This window comes from Drosophila mauritiana, chromosome 2R (assembly GCF_004382145.1).
Source record: "Drosophila mauritiana strain mau12 chromosome 2R, ASM438214v1, whole genome shotgun sequence".
Classification (NCBI taxonomy): domain Eukaryota; kingdom Metazoa; phylum Arthropoda; class Insecta; order Diptera; family Drosophilidae; genus Drosophila; species Drosophila mauritiana.
In genome coordinates this window covers 20,832,531-20,849,679 of record NC_046668.1, presented here as the reverse complement: position 1 = coordinate 20,849,679, position 17,149 = coordinate 20,832,531, and the positions used below count along the sequence as shown (strand labels likewise).

Sequence of the window (17,149 nt, the reverse complement as noted above, 5' to 3'; positions counted from 1 at the left end):
AGGAGTTTAAAATGTATAACTATAGAAACCAGCTAGGGTATTAATGTTTTATTTCAGTTCGTACGTCATCCAAACAATTTAAGACTCATTGTATTTACGCTATTTGTTATGTATAGTAATCTCTTACCGTACGTATAATTTGCTGATAAGCAAAGCCCTTTTCCAATTTTATATGAATATTACTCCATATAAATACAGTTGGTTTTAGATAACGTTCATATAATAGATACAAAACAGAAATATGTTTCTGCGAGCAATGATTAACAAATTAACCTTTTTAATAGAGTATTAAGATTTGTTTTGGTGTACTTGGGTGATAGTCAGATTTCAACAGGAAAATAGATCGAAATGTCGAATGTTTTTATAGTTCCAAACAGATGTGTAACCTGACTCTCTTTATTATTCAGGGTTCGCGTCCTTATTTCCCACTGTTGCTCAAACACAATTCACTTCCCAATGCGGAGCAGTTAAGAAACAATTCGGCGTTGGTTTGCACCTTTTGTTACCATTCCATGTTGAATCAGTGGCGAAAGTAAGTTTACAGTCTGTAATACCAAATAATGAAATAGTCATTAATGTGCTCCACTTTTTCGCAGGTATGAGGCGCAAAGTCCCAGCGTGAACCCAGCGGATCGTAAATACAATTGGCACGATTACAACTGTCACCTGTGCGGCATTACCACTTATCGGAAAAGAGTTCGGGCGTTACCCGTCAACGAGTTTCCCTTTGTGAAGCACCAGAAGAGCGATGACGGCCTGCTGCTGGAAAACGGAGAATACGCGGTCGTCTGTCTGGACTGCTACGAGAGCTTAAGGTGGGAAACTCAACAGAAAGCAGGGCTCCACTTGTAACTTCTAAAAAAGATACTGCATACTTTAGTTGGTACCTATACAATTCAGGAAAGCAATAGTTTAGTTAGTCTAGATCAAAAGCTTCTTAAAACAAACTTATCTGTAAGGTACAGGTGTTTGCAAAAGTCTACTTTTTACACATATTAGTCTTATATGTTATAAAGACAGTGTTAATTGTGTTCTTTAGATTAGTATTGTTAAAGTAAACTAAATATTGTTGAATCAGTAGGAGAATCATGTTGATATCAGGAAAAGGCAGTTCTGTTTGGATATATACTGGTTAGCATCACTGATAAAAGAAGTGGGTAATTGCTTACCATAAAAGTTGTCATAAACCTTATATTCGTCTTGAAAGTGAAAACAAACTCGCACTTGTTAGATGCTTATCTTAATAATTATATGTATTCTTTATAGACAACAAGCCTCACAGCACGATCGCTTTGGAGTGCCCATATCCAGGCGGGCCTACAACTGGGTGCCCCAACCGCCTCCGCCGGAGGACAGTCCCGAGTCCGCAGTGGCCCGCTTGCCCTGCGGCGAGCGCTCCGATCGCATTGTGAGTATCTGTGTATTCCAGTAGCTGGACAATGCAATCTGACCCCTGTCCATGTGCCAATTCTCGCCCCCAGCACATCAACAATGCCTTGCGGCCCGTGCCAGGAAAGAAGACCACATCGCCCAAGCAGTACGACAAGTCAAAAGAAGGTAAGTGACTCCTCTTTCGGCGGGGGAAGCCGATCCGATTTCGCTCCGACTTCGGTATTCTGGTAATGCGAAACGTCAAGCCAGCGCCCCGGGGTTAGCAGGTTCAAGTGAAACCCAATTCGCGTCAATAAATTTCAATTGGTTTCACTTAACTTTGAGTGTTCGGCGTTGGCCGCTTTGCTCGGACAGTCCAATAATAGCCTGAGCCGGGCTTGGTTAGCCATCCAGAGAAGAACATTGGTCAATGGTTCGGGTGGCGAAGGCACTTGCCCGGTTCGGAGATTATTTGCATTTTTGCTCAAAGAGAGTTGAGCATTTGTGGGGAATCTGTGTTATGGCTTTCTGTTTTTGCATTTAAACTGATTTCACAGTGCTCTGCATATGCGAAATTGCACGAAGGTAGCCATACCAAAGCACTTTATGTGGAATTCTTAAAAATGCTGCTTCATCATTTCTTTATCACCTCCGTCACATGGATTAATACCCACATGCATCGTGTTAAGAAGTTTAAATTTTTGGTTTCGAACTCTTTTATGCTGATTTAATTTGAGGACATTTATGGAAATATGGAAACATTTTTGTTACTCAAAGAAAGGCATATTTTTCAAGCTTGTCCATTGTACATTCAAACACATTTGTGTTTTCCTCAAATTCAATTTTTTGGTATATATCATATATCGCCACTGGCACTCGAGTGTCCTTAATTCCACATGAATACCCACCGCACACTCGGAAAAATCTCAGCAAAAGCTTCTCTAATTGCATTTCCCCAATTCGAATGGAGAGGAAACTTCAACCTGAATAAGAAATCAACTGATTAAATGCCCAATAACAAGCTGGGACCACAAGGAGGTTTCCATGTACTAGCTGTTGTAATAAATATTGATTTTTTATGAATTGCAATGGGGCTGGGGGTGTGGAAGCGAGTGCTTTCGCCCTCTTTCCTCGCTTATTTATGCAGCAGCAATGGCGTCGGTAAACTTCTTCAATAAAATGCCAAAAAGGAAACATCATAAAAATAAATAAACAGAGAAACCACAAGCTCACAGACGGTCTCCTTGTGTACTAGAGTGTGTGGGTGTGGGTGTATAACATTGCACACGAATTTTTATGCAGCCCACCCACCATTCCAAGTGAACCACGAGCCACCCACTGAAAACCACCTACAAATGCCACTTCCGACAACAGCAATCCCCCGAAGGAAAAGGAGCATGAGGACGAAAACGAAAACGAACGACCGAGCAACCGAGCGAGCGAGCGAGCAAGCACAAATAATAAAAGCAACAGCATAAAGTATTTCGAATTGAATTACTCCGTGTTATCCTGTCAACCATACGAAAACACTCAAGACCATTCAACATGCCACACGCTTCCTGTGCCCATGTACACCCACTGTAGCCGGTTTCCCCAGGGATACCCGCCTCACCACCGCACACACCGTTTAAGGAGTTGGCATCGATTTGCAAAAAGTATATTACCGCCCGGAAAGAGGGGAGAACTTGAAGCCACCGCCCCTCTCTACTCCGCTCCACATAGACCTCCACGGGCAACCCGACCAACCCGCCCCTGGGCTGCCAATAAAACGAAGTTATGCCCCATGGTGGTTGGGTGGTTGAGGAGTTGAATAAGTAAACATAAAACCACTGAATTTACGCTTATTGCACCCGCAAACATTTTGTTTAACACAACAACAGACGTCGTCGCACTCTCCCTCTCCCGCTCACATCCTCTATGGCCGTCTCGCTCTGCACAGTGGGTTGTGTGGGTGTCATTTCCGGCCTCAATTTCAAAAGAAGCTCAAATTTCCACACAATTTTCCGGCTTCGCTCTTTGGCACTTTGGCTCGTCTCGTTTCGTTGCGTTTCGTTTCGTATCGTATCGTTCGCTCTCGGAATGGTGTTTTACTCCACCAAATTGGGTTGGGTTTTCCACTCCACCTACAGCGCAGGGGCCCACCCCCCAGTATTTTCCCTTCCTCCTTCGTTTGACTGACAGCCGTTTCCTCGCTGCCACTTGTTCAGTCAGTCACTCAGCAAGGATCCAGCTTGGCTACGGCAACCCCACTCGGGCCACAGTTCTGTTTTTGCCGCCTTTGGTTGTGCTTTTTACTTTAGCCACATCTTGTTGTTGCCCAAGTTGCCACCTTTGCCACAAAAATATTTCAAGCACTTGCCACCGCACCGCAGCCCACCCCAAGCCAACCTCAACCCATCCCCTTCGCCCGCCTTCGTTTCCGTTTTGCGTAGAATAACAGTTACATTATCCTTTTTATTGCCACACTTTCCAGACACGAATGCCAGGGCGAGACTGAAAGAAAAGTGTGAACGAGACAGCGTAGTGGGCAGGGGTGTGGTTTGAGGAGGGTGTTCGGGGTTCGGAGTTGAAAACCAGGCCCAGACACAGACATATTTGGCTTGTGGCAAGCTACGACCTAAGCCCCGACCCTTCCTGCGCCTTTTCACTTTATTGTGCTCGCCCCCTGGAACCCAGAAGCCGCCCACCCCCCTCTTTCACAAGCTTGAAACTTCCAGGAAATTGTGGGCAAAAAATGTGCACTGCATTTATTTTTGCTACAGCTCTGCTGACTCGAGTCGCAGTAAATTGTGGTAAACACGAAGCCAAGTGTTTGGAGAGTATTTACTCGGTTTGGGCCCACAGTGGCGGCACAGTGGGTCGCATCGTCATTTGCATAATTGGCAAACATGATTGCAGACAGCGGAGCTGATGTGCAGAAGAATGGGACGTGCATGATGTACATTCGAGGGGAGTTATGTAAAGTAAAATTGACTTCTAGTCCTAGATTATGGTGATTTTCCTACTCCTTGAATATTCAATATACGGTCGGTGGATTTTCGCTTTGAATTCCTGCGCAGTTTGTCAAATTGGAGGAAAATTGCTCAGTCTTTTTACGTATTTTCCTTTTTTGTTCTATTTGCAATAAATTGACGTTCAAAATAAGGAATACTTAAAATATCCCTGCTTTAAACAGCTACAAATTCTGGCAATTGCGTTGCGTGTTAAAACGGTTTACTGTCTTGCCCATTTCGACAGGACATTTTCCATTTCGAGCAACACGCTTTACATCTTTGTTGGCAGCGCAGTCTTACAACTTCATCCCTTTGTAATCATCATCATCTGCTAGCAGCAGCTGATTTATCCCACACACCCACTCCATCCGCCCCATCCGAAAGATATATGCATATGGTGGTGCTCGTGGCTGTCAGCACATAACCTCAACTCACTTAGGGGGGATTCCTTTGTGCCATTCCTCCTTCGTCCGTGCAGCTCACATAAAGCGCTGATGTGGCATGAAAAAAGATATAAATTCTGCCAATCGATGAAGATAAAATACATTTTGTAATACGTTAGCCCGCCACCCGATTTCCCCCCGCTCCCTTACCGGGTCGGGCGCATGGGCGGGCGGACGTCTGAGGTCAACCGTTTGAGTGTGGGCGTCTTTTGGGAGTCAACGAAGTGTGCAACGTCAACTCGCACGCACACAGTCGCACATAAAGGCATTCCGTGTGGGTGTAAGTGAAATTTCAAGTGGCGCTACCAAGGCAAACTTCGGCATTGACTCTTAGTGCCCCACCCAGCACATGGGCTAGTGTGTACAGTGAAGCTTCTGTAACTAAAACCATTTTAATTGGCCTTGTAAGTAGTTAGTTCCAGAGTTAGTCAATCACATTGAATTAATGTATTCTCTCATTTCTTAAAAATGAAATATCTCTTATTTATTTTAATTAATTTGTATATTTTTAGTTCAGGCTAGAGTATTTGTCCTGTTTATGTGCTGCTGAGTGTATGGAAACCCTTTAAAAGCTTGTTGTTGCCAGACACATAAACGTTTAGCCCATAAACCCTTGATGTATGGAACATAAACACCACACTTGCAAGTGCCACTCATTCGGTGGTTTCTGGGGATCCGGACGCCGGGTGCGAGGTATCGTGGGTCTTGTGGCCCTTGTGTCACTGGTTAGTGGTGGTGGCGGTGGTTGCTTGCCAGCTAACTGCTAACTGAAATCCAATGTGTGTCCGGATACGGGTAGAAGCACGGGCACGGGTTTGAGATTGGGCTTGGTCCTGGTCCTGGTCCTGGTTCTGGGTGTGGGTGTGGGATCTGGGTTTTGGGTTTCGGGTTCTCGGTCCGGCAACCGCAATGTCAATAAATATGTTACGCCTGACTCGTCCTTTTTTCAGCCCTTCAAGGGGGCTGTTGTCGGTTAGCAATTTGGTTAAACATATTTATTTGAGGCTACTGGCCGGTAGTTCATTCCCATTGGCACCCACTGTGCTTTTCTTTTGTTCGATTTCGGCCGGAACATCGAGTTAGCCGTAACAATTTCTGTATTTTCCCATTCAATTTGCATCGATTTATTTCCGACAATTGCAGAGCAGTAAAAATATTTTCATTTGCCTCAATTCGATAAAAATGAAATGCATTTATTTGCACAAAGTTTTCCAGATTGAAATTGCATATTTTGCTGCCGCATAAATTGCACAAGGTTTCTATTAGCCGGGCTTACGAGATCTCTCCATTGACTGGCAAAAAGCTGATGCCAAAAGATAATCTTATTGTTGACTCCCTTTTCCCAGTCACTTGCTATACGAAAACTTTTTGGGTTCCCCAGCTAGTTGTTCGTTACTTTATTGTTGCACAAACTGCAGTCCCAAATTTAATTAAAAACTTGACAACAACTAAGGACCCGACTTGCAGTTTTATCAACCCCCCAGGTGCAATGGGGGCAGTGGAAAGAGACGGGGGGAAAGCTCCAAGACACGAACTGCGCGATTTTCTTGTTTCACTTTTGTTGCTCCTTGTTGTTGCCTCTGTCGCCGCCATATTTACTTTGTATTTGTTTACGTTTTTATTGTGTGCCTTAGCGCACGAATTTAAATATTTGCCAGTTGCTCCTTGCTGCGAAACGGCAACAGAAACAGACGTACAATAACATTTGTGAAGCACGAGGTGCACAGGGAAAAAAAGGGGTGTTTCTAAATTCACTTTATAATTCACTAATATTTCATTAATAAAGGTGTTTGAAAGTATGCATCGATATATATGGAACTCCCTAAGAACTACACAAATTTTATTAAGTTGCCTTTTTATTAATACAATATTATTATTCAATGAAAAGCAAAGTTTTCTTTACCCATACATATTCTTAATTATATCTTTTTGCAAACTTTTCCAATAAAGAATTTTACTTGATGAGTTATTTTCTTGGAGTGTACCGTTGTTGCTTCTTTTATTGCACTTTTCACTTGCTCCGCCTCGCCCCCTCTTTCTTTTCGCGTCTGTTTGTGTATGTGTGCCAGCGCCAAAGTGATTTACTGTTATAAATATTTGCTTGTGAGCTTTTTAAGTACTTTTTCTCTTCGCTTCCTTTGGCGTACTTTGGTTTTTTTTTCGGTTTCGGTTTTGTATTTCTCGGTGCTGTATGTTGTTTTGCACTTTCTTTTTCGCCACGTTTGCTTTGGCATTCATTTCCAGTTTACTCAGTTCTTCGTCAGCGCCTAGTAACTGTTTGCTTTATGAGCTCAGACCGGCTATCGAGCGCCACCACCCATCCACCCACTCGCCTTTCACTTTGTTTGCTTGTTTCTGTTGCATACTTTTCAGCGTAATTTTATTGAATCGTGTTTACCCTTATGTCGACTCGGGTTTTGTTTGTGTTTTCCTTTACTCATTTTTATTACCCGCCCCTTTGTGCCGTATATTTTAGGTTGTTTTGCTACACGGCAATAAATGTTAGTTTTACGGTTCGTTGGAAACTTGAAACTTTTATTAAACAGACATATACTTTAAGAAGCTTACCAATTATAATTTAATAACTATAAGTTTTATTATATTTATATACTGCAATTTGCTCTAAGACGCTGGTAACACTGTATTTCCTTGTAGGCAGTCTCTACTGTGCGGTTGCACTCCTGATTCCCCCTCACCTCTCCCCGGGGGAATCATTTTGCATTAACTGAGCAAATAAACCAACTTTGTTATACTTTCGTTCATTTCATTTCGTTTGCCTTGGCCGTAGGTAAAGAATGTAGCACGGGGAGAGGGGTCGGGGAGAAGCAGAGGCGTCTAAAGCTGTGGACCTTGTTTGCTGTTGATATTTCTGCTTCTGGTTCTGCTTTGGTTTCTGTTTCTGGGCTTTTGTTCTGCTTGGATGGGTATTTACCCTGTTTCGCAGTTGTTTGCTCGTGCACCCCCCTCTCATTTGCGCCACCTCATCCCACCTTTGTGTGTGTGTGTGAGAAATTGAATGCTCAATTGAGCACTTAATTAGCAAAAACAGTTTTTAATGACGACACGAAAGCTTTTATGCTTTCAATTCTTTGTGCAGTGGGGTCCATTTTGAGCACACTGAGAGAAACGCAACAGAGTAGATCCGAAAGTCTTAAGGAAAACATCTCAACAATTCTTATGTTCCATGTTTCTGCTCAACGAATACTTTCAGTTATTTAAATGAATTTTTAATTAATTCAAGGCAACTTTTTTAAGCCCCTTCGTATTTTTATGTGCTACGCTGGGAATAAGTTATTTGTATGGTGGTTGGTTTTCTTGTTAATTGTCCGTACTTAACATCAGCGCTTTTGGGGGACTTGGGGAATCCCCGTTTATTTTTGAGCACGTGTCGGCTCCTTTTCTTCACTCTCCCATTCTATCAGTTGTATCCACTTCGCCTCTTGTTCGCTCACGCACACAAATGCCTGCATGAGTCCGCAATAATTGTCGATGTGATTAATGTGTTTTTAAGTGCATCATTTTGAGCATATTACGAGTTTATAGGGGTTAATTTCGCTCCCCTGAGCACTTTGCATGCCAACGAGGCCCCTTTGGCATTTTAATTGAATTGTTGCCATTGCTTTGCCCGCTCACGTTGTTTCCGATTGTTGTTGCTGTTTTCTGCATGGTATTTATGACCGCTTCCTTTACTTTTCCTTTGTGCTGCGCCGCGCCGCCTCACGATTTTTTAATTAACGCTCATCTGCTTAAGCGGAAAAGTGTTAAAATTGTTTCGCGGTGTGGTAAAATGCACAGAAAAACATAATTCCCTTGAACAAATGATTCTGAAATTGAAAGAAATTAAAACACCACCAGCATTCATTGCTTAATACTTAATTTGTATAATTGACTGCTCATAAATAACGTAATTTCCTAATATCTTTAAGGTAGATTATCATATCTTTATCGACTAGCTTGGATTGATCTTCTAAAGAATAGTATTTGTGGTTCAGTGTAAGGAAACCAGAAGAGACTTCTGAGAGCCTGAAGATACAAATAGTTCTGTATTCCTTTGCGTATTCTTTTCCTGCCTGTATTGGCAAGTATTTCAACCCCCAAACTTGAATCTCGAACTGCGTAAATCCGCTTCCTTGAATCCGTTGCCTTTGCTCCGATACCGAAAGACAAACATCAAGTGGCATTGGGCATTGGGATACATCATAAAATACTTCAGTTAGCTGATGATGATGATAATGATGCGGATCCTGCTCCTGGGCATTCATGGGCCCTTCATGCATCAGTGGGCAACAACAACATTTGCAAATTCAATTGAATTGATACACGCACCACTTGTTAACCAATTCGGCCAGAACGAGCCCTCCCATGGACTAGCCGCCATCAGCCCATCCAGGAATATGACCCATCCTGCCATCCGGCCATCCTACCATCCTGCCATCCGGCCATGCTGTTATCCAACCGTCCATCCATCCAATCATCCTTCTAGCCTTCTGCAACCACCTAGTTCCCTGGCCCCGGTGCGGTCGTCTTATTATTGGTTTTACATACACATCCGTTCCTCAAATATCATTAGAAGGATACGCATACGCCTCCCATGAATCCAGGATTGCAAGTCAGTCAACAATGTGGATATGTGGGGGGTGGACAGATTGACAGGGGGTGGTGTGCCAGTAGGAATTGGTGGCTTGGCACGCCGGGTTATTTGAACAATGGCTTAAGGGCCTATAAAATCACACAAGGGGTTATAAATCCATTTGCAAAACCAAAATCCGAAAATATCCCAAAGCCAAACAAGGGGCTTACCGCCTGCCCTGCTCCCTCCACCAAGTTCCAGCCCCCACCCCCGAAATAGAGGCCTATTTTCATGGTTTGGTGACATCCACTTGGTTGTATCCTCATGTACATACCCTTATATATGCATGTAGGCATTTGCCCCGGGCTTAAACCGAAAAAAAGTTCATGTAAAATGGGCACTGAGTTCGTGACTTGCATGATTGATCTGCAGCACTGGAGAAATTGAGCGAAGAGTTTGATTAACAGCGGTTGGGTGGCTCAATCACAAATTGCCCCGCAATGTATGCTACGATTTTGGAAAATCCTTCCGCACGAGATTTTGCTTTACTTTGTACTTTTTTAATAAGACCTTTAATTTTTTAATTTGAAATAGAACCCTGAGTTACCCTGTAAGCATTTTTAATGTGGTACACTTAAACTTTATCTGGAGATAATTTTTAAATGGCAGTCTTCTCGTTGCCTTCCAGATTCTGTCAATCAAGCTGCACACCGTTATGAAAAATAATCGTTCATTGTCAGACACAGTGTTGTTTTTCCTTTTTTCTTGGGCTTTAAAAACTTTTCAGAATGTCGGAAGTGGATGGAATGGTGGCGTTGCCATGGATGACACAAAAGCCGGTTATGTGCTGGTATGGGGATCTGGGAAACTCCCGCTGCATCAGCGCCCTTTTGACGACTTTCTCGCTTATCCGACCCTGCACCTGAGCTATTTGTGCACTTTTCACATTTGCACCGAACACTCAACCCCTTTCACCCGTTCTTACCCCTTTTTTGCGCTGCGTTTTGATGGAGCGCGTAGTTTGGCCATAAAAGTTTCGCAGCTTGCCAACAGCAGCAGCAGTAGCAGCAGATTTTATTAGTTTTTCACGTTCTGCATTTTCCGCGCGCGCTTTTCACATGCCGCTGAAATGCCGGAGCCAGCCGAAGCTCGGTTTATTGTTATGGCAACATCGTAAAAATTTATCATGCTCTCGTAGTTGGCAAAACGACAACACCCCAGCCACAGGAACAACACGAATTCCGTAAGAGGAAAAAACGAGGAAGAGGGGCGAAGCACACACAAAAAAAGAAAACAATAAAACAATAGCAACAACAGCAACAACAGCAACAATAATAACCACACCCCAGAACAACACAAAGCAAAGTTATCGCATTTTTATGACAATTTGACGACGACTTTCATTGCAATTTTTAAGGTGGCAAGCCATTTCCTTCGAGCACCAAAAAGACCCAAGTAGCGCACAAAAAATGGTTTATATCTATATCTTCATACATTCGCGGACTAATAGTCTGGGAGTTGTGATTTGTGCAGCTTGGCAGCTGAAAGTTGTTCCTCTGGGTGCCTCATGCACAATGAATGTTTTATCATAACGAAAACTGACGATGTACACAGAGGGAAGCATAGCTGAACATGAATTGCTCGACAGCAGATGGATGAAGTTTTTACAGCGTGCTTTTTAAGTGTTTCGAAATTATTTGAGAAGCATTTTAATAACAAAATTTTATTTGAATACGCATATATATTTAAAGTATCCATTGTTTGGGATATTAAAAGTGGTATTTAAGTGATGAGCAGCTTTATTCAATAACATTTTCAAATTGTTTTCCAACCTGGAATTTTCCAAACAGTGCAATATTCGAGCTGCAAAAAATGCCCGGAAAATACTTCCGACACGCTCTATTAGTTAGAAAATAACCCAAAGTTGGCTGGCATCTGAAAAATTAACACCAAAGCAGCACAGAGAAAGGAAAAGGGACAGGTGTACGAAGTAGGGCGGAAAAGGGGAAGGAAAATTTGAAAATATTCTCACATTTGAACTTCGAGCAGGAAACACTAAAATGCAATGCCAAAAGCGACGGGAGCAACAAAAACAAGGTTACCAACCGACTGGTGAAATGTAGAGAGTATTTTCCCCCATTTCTCCCAATTGGAAAGCTCCCGTTCTCTCCCACCCTCTACGATTCTCCATTTTTCTCCCTTTCCCACTGTTATTACCAAGCCAAATCTCTCGTAGCGCCACGTAGAGCGGAGCACACATCTCTCGATTTCTCTCCGGGATTCCCTCTCTATTGGCCTCTCCGTTTCTCTCTGGGATCGGGACTCGCCACCATGGCCATCCTGGCCACCCTGGCCACCTGTCTAATCGGTGTTTGTTAGTATATAAATCTAAAAGCTAATCCGCTTGTATTTCCGCTTGGGCGCTGTGAGGTTAGACCGGAAATTCCGCTCTACATGCAGAATGCAGCGGCAGAAACAGCAGGATTCGAGGGGGCGGCGCAAACCCACTCGCAAGGACGAAAACGAGGAGAATCCGAGGACGATGTCGAGGACGAGGACGAGTCTAGGAATATTGACGCTGGGTGTCGACGTCGGAAGTTGTGTTGTGCGCCGGTTGTTGTTGCTTGTTTAGGGATTTGTTGTGGCAGCCGCCATACACTTGCTCACCCTAAATGGCTCCCGCTCGTGCTCCTCTCCTGCGAATATTTTTTACAGCCGAGGGTTCCTTCTGCATGTGTGTGTGTGTTTGGGTGAGTGTGTGTGTTGCTGTCCGTGTGAGTGCACCAGTTCCCAAAGCTCTGACGCCTGTGTCAAGGTATCGATGGAAAGCCGAATTCAGGAAATGTTGATTTTTTTCGCCAGCCTTTGGCGCACTGAAAGAAATTTCATACTATTATAATTATATATATTTAAGAACACAACTTTAGTTTGATTTTAAGTATCTTTTGGAAAAGTAAGCATTAGAGTATAATGTACATTTATTGAGCAATATTGTTTACTCAGATTGTTAGAAACAGAATCAAAGAATCTTTGTCTCCTATTCAACGTTATCCCGATTACTTTCTCTCAGTGTAACTATCTGTGTATCGCCGAATGCTTCGCTGGCATAGCTGCCGTTGCTGCTGCTGCTGTTTGCTCTTGCTGCTGCTGTTGCACATTGCATGTTGCTGCTGTGGCACGGCACCTATCCACATAGCTAGAGCACTCGCTCCGCAGCTGTCTCTTTTCCACAATCGTTCTGCGTCACTCTGTTTCTCTCAGCATAAGGATACAATGGCTTCGTATCCTGGCCACACGATTCGTGTGTGTTTGGTTCGGCTGGAAGATGGCCTGCCAGTTGCTCCTTGAGCCCGGAACTGCAACCAAAAGGGGGTCTGGCCGTTCTCGTTGGGGCTTGGGTGGCGCTCGTTTTGGTTATGGTGCTATGGGGTGGTGCATTCACCGAGAGCAGGAGACCCATCCACGGAGAACCGAGAGCGAGAACTTGAAAAGTGAAAAACTTTTGACTGTGGCTGCTCTCCAGTCGGGAAATGGCATGGTGCAGTGGGTGATAGGCGGTTCGCTGGGTGGTTCTCTAGGTGGTTTAGTGGGTGGTTTCAAGTGCGGTGACTGTGGGTCAGGTGCGGAGCTGTGCTGTCAGTTTAGCACAAAGCCATATCCGTTATGAGCGGGCGAAAAGAGCAACAAACTGAGCGCTCAGCCCGGATTTGTACGTCGGTTCAAAAGGGCAAGTGGGGCAAAAAAGGGGAGCACACAACCACAGAAGCGCATACACACACTCCAGGATGCCAGATAGAGACAGGTAGGGAGGTCAGAGAGAGAGGGACTGCTTTTGACCAGTGGCCAAGTCCGAAGCGAGGGCTCGTAACTAATAACCAAGTAAATTGATACGTGACCCTGCATTTAAATGCCATTATTGCCTACGCCCCCAGACAACCTATCGCTGCCCCCGATCCCCTGACAGTGTCCAACCGGGGGTCAGTCAAGTGAGTGGAGGTCCTGCTCTTGGGCCTGCGCTTGACTTGCGCCCACCTCGCAGCCTCACGGACTCGCAATTTCGCAGGAAGTGTGGGAAATCAAGCGAGGAAAGTGGGGAGCCAAATCGGAAGGGGGATGCGGATACGGAGCGGGAGCTCCGGGAAAGCTGTGGGTAGGGGCCGACTCTCGACTCTCTGCCAATTTGTGATTGGAATTTTTGATGAGCCCAACTGACGTATTGATTGACTGACTGTGCACACAGGACAGGACCGTAGCATCCTGCTAGCATGCAAAAATTCAGTTCTCCATCTCATCTTTTGCCAGCCCCTAGATCCCTGCCTCACGCCCCCGTGACGTCTGTCAGCGGCAGAGGAAGTCGGCAAAAAGTTATCCGAATAGTCCGGAAGCCGATGCAACCACAGTGGGACTCCGTCATGTTAACTACGGATGTAGCCAAATGTATTAAATATTTACAACGAACTTGGAGCTTAGGAGATGGTAGTATCTACATGTGTGGTCGATTTCACAGAAGATCTCTTTTAATGTGTTCGGCTTCTCAATGTTGTACTGTAATATAGGGAGGTGCACTGACTAGCTTAACTTTCTGGCTGGATCCTTTTTCTTTTGGGGCAAGTGAGAGAAGTAATCGCTACATGTGTATGCTGTGCATCCAGCCACTTTTCAACGCCCGTCCACCCGCTGACCTCAAGTGGAAGTTTGTCTGCAAGTCCTTTTCGTCCTTAGAACAACAATTGTGCGAGGCCAAGCGACTTGGCGAATTTCCTTCCACTGCTCCTGCTGCTGCTGCTTCCTTTCGGACAGCTATTGTGCTACTGTGAATGTGTGTGTCTGTGAGTGTGCCGAAGGAAATGGCTGCGGAAATGAGCACGGAAAATTGTACACACGACCGGAAACTTGGAAAAGTTTCGTTGTATTCTCAGACAGTTGCAAACGGACCTCCCCCGTGCCCCATTTCCCATTTCCCGCTTGGCTGCTGCGACTGCCCGCGGGTATGATTAAAGTTTTCCTTTTAATTTCTAACAATTGTGTTTCGGTTTAGATTTGGGTTCTCGCTTTCCTTCCTCATCCTCTGCATCTGCGGTTCTCGACTCGTTTGCCCTACGAACCGAAGAAGTGAGCATATTGATTTCTGGGGAATACTATATAGAATTAGTAAACTGCAAACTGTAATTGAGTGGGACATGGCAATTATTTCAGCATTCACTGAATTTCGAACTTTTGAGTTCAGTTCGTTAGCTGCAATTGCATTACTTTGGTATCAGTGGTAAATTTTGTGATGTACTTTGTACTTAAAGACGAATAGAAAAACTAAAATTCAAAAAGGAAAGAACATGATCGTTCGACAAGATCACTTAATGATCATTCCCTTAAACGTTTTCTGGTGTAATAATATAATAAGGAATTTTAAATATTTCACATTTAGTGAATATTTAGTCTTATTCACGCGTCCCCTTGGACATGTCGTCATGGAATCACGTGGCTTTCGTAATCAGCAGTCGGTGTCCAAGGAACGGATTCAGCAATTGCCACCGAAAACCGCTCACTCGTCAAGTCATCTGCGGTCGCCTGTCGGAATGCCAGGCATTTGGCACTGGCAAAAAAGGGTATTTAGACATTTACCGTCTACTTAACATCGTCGTCCTTTCTCGTCGTCCTTCCTCTTTTCCCCCTCTAGCTCTGGCATTTGCCTTGGAGCTTTTCCAGTCCGCGAATTCCTCGCACTTCCGTGGGGTTTCGTGCCATTTTGAAGTCCTGAAGTCCTCACTTCCCCTTCCCCTCACCATCGCACTCGTTTGCTCCGTCTCTTTCCTGCAGTGAATCGTCGGTCTCTTTCGCTGTTTGCCCGCCTGTCTTCGCAAACTTGTCGCTATGTGGTGTGAAAAATATTTAAGCGTGAAGTTTTAGCAGCGGTTTTCCCTCGAAGGCTCATTGTCGTTGTCCTCGGCCTTCTCTTAACCCCCTGTTGCCCATAATGCTCCTCTTGCGCCACCTCGTGCCCTCTTTCCACTGACGAACATCGTGTTTCCGCATCATTTTTAACGCCACTTTTGTGTAAGCTTTGCGTTTATTCTACTCTGCTTTCGAGTTTGCTATTTGTGTGTGTGTGAGTTTGACTTGTGTCTGTGTGCTGTGTGTGTGTGTGATCTTGCGATGGTGTTGGTGCATCCTCTGGTATCCGTGTCGGTATTTTTGTGGATTTGTTTTGTGTCTGAGGGTGTTTTTCTAAATGGCTTTTAAAATCTCATCGCCAGCGTTTTGTCCTCGACGATGGCAGAAGTGTCTCGAGGCTGCCCACAGGGATTGGAAAGAGAGTGGTGGAGTTCAGGGAGTGCAAAAGGGCTCATGCGGTTCCCCCTTCTCCAAAAAGGGCGATGGATGGTGACGATGCTATGGAGGTGGGTGGTTTTGGTCGAGTTTTGTGTGGCTGGCAGTCTATTGTGTTATTGGTTTTGGCGATGACTTTGCTTTGCTTTGGCGTTCCTGATTGTTGCTTCCCGTTCCCTGTCCTCCGTTTCCGTTTCCCTGCATTACTTATCGTCCTTTTTGGAATGTGTTCGCCACTAGAGATTTGAACTGTAATTGGTTTTGAACAAGTTCCCATATTTTTTGGACAGTTTGTATAAAGTTTGATGGGTGGTATGGAGCTAGAGTAATGGAAAATCAATAATTTTGAAAAATATGCAAAAATCAAACATTTGTTTTAAAATTGCATGGCCACACTGTTTTGTATCCCGATATGGTCACACTTCTTCACAAGAAAACTTCTAGAATTCCTCTATGTACCTAATTTGCTAACACACAAAGTCCTTTAATGGCTACTCCTGCCTAGCGTAACCACTTAATTCACTGAGATCGAATGCATCCAATGCATCCCAGTCATCGAACGTTTATCGTCCCTACCATAGTATAACCCCAACAACCTGCCAAAGCCCCGTCACCCACCCGCAAAGAACCGGCAATATCCTGGTCATACTCATCCGATTTGGCCTGCTTCACACTGAACAAGGCAATAATTTCTGCTCCTAAGCCCTATTAACCATTGCTAACCGAATGGTGCAAGCAGCCAACTGAAAAGGGGGCGGGTTGTGGTCGTCGGAAAATGGGAAAAGTGGGAGTGTGGGAGGCGTGGCAGGATTGCGTTGACTGAGCGAGCAATTGAATAAGCGGCAGAGGCGCACAAAGAATTCGAGGACGGGCGAAGGGGTGCAGGGCGACGGCCCAAAGGCAGGACCCAGAAGCCAGGACACCGAGTCCCCGGACCATTCTATCCAATTTTCGTCGGCCCAATGATGATGGCAATGGGCGACTAGCAACTGGCAACTGCCGGCAAAGGCCGTGCAAATCCGGAACGAACGAACATATTGACAAATTATCCTTTTTACACGCATCGCCTGCTGAGTTGGCCTCTCTCCTCGTCGCCTCACTGCACCGCCTATTCGACTGCCTGCCATACATAGGAGTGCACAGCTGCGGGCAACTTAATAGCATCTAATTTGTGCAGCTTATCCTTTCTGTCCGTATATGTGCTTAGACATGAAATTATTAGGAATTTAAACTTCTATGTGGAGATCAATTTATATAAAAATTCTAATAAACAGCAGTGTGCGAACTAGAAAGTGAAGGGCATTTTTGGACAGGCACATATTTTACTACAACTTTGCGTATATCCTGCTGTCCTCTGCTGTACACACATATATAAGGCATTGTTAAATGTGCCAATGTGCACAGTTGTTCCGCTGTCGATGATGCCGCCTGCTGCTCTGCCGCCGTCA

General features: G+C 44.6%; 1 protein-coding gene across 3 annotated transcripts in view; it reads left to right on the top strand.

The window, feature by feature from the left end:
• The window catches only part of LOC117135962 (zinc finger CCCH domain-containing protein 18), a 64,323-nt gene that overhangs the window by 25,663 nt on the left and 21,511 nt on the right, over positions 1-17,149 (top strand). For all 3 annotated transcript variants that reach the window (XM_033296561.1, XM_033296560.1, XM_033296562.1), the window contains 4 exons: positions 408-532; positions 597-815; positions 1,267-1,408; positions 1,482-1,557. In XM_033296561.1, the coding sequence (XP_033152452.1) occupies positions 408-532; positions 597-815; positions 1,267-1,408; positions 1,482-1,557 (562 nt within the window). The remainder of the gene's footprint in view (positions 1-407; positions 533-596; positions 816-1,266; positions 1,409-1,481; positions 1,558-17,149) is intronic.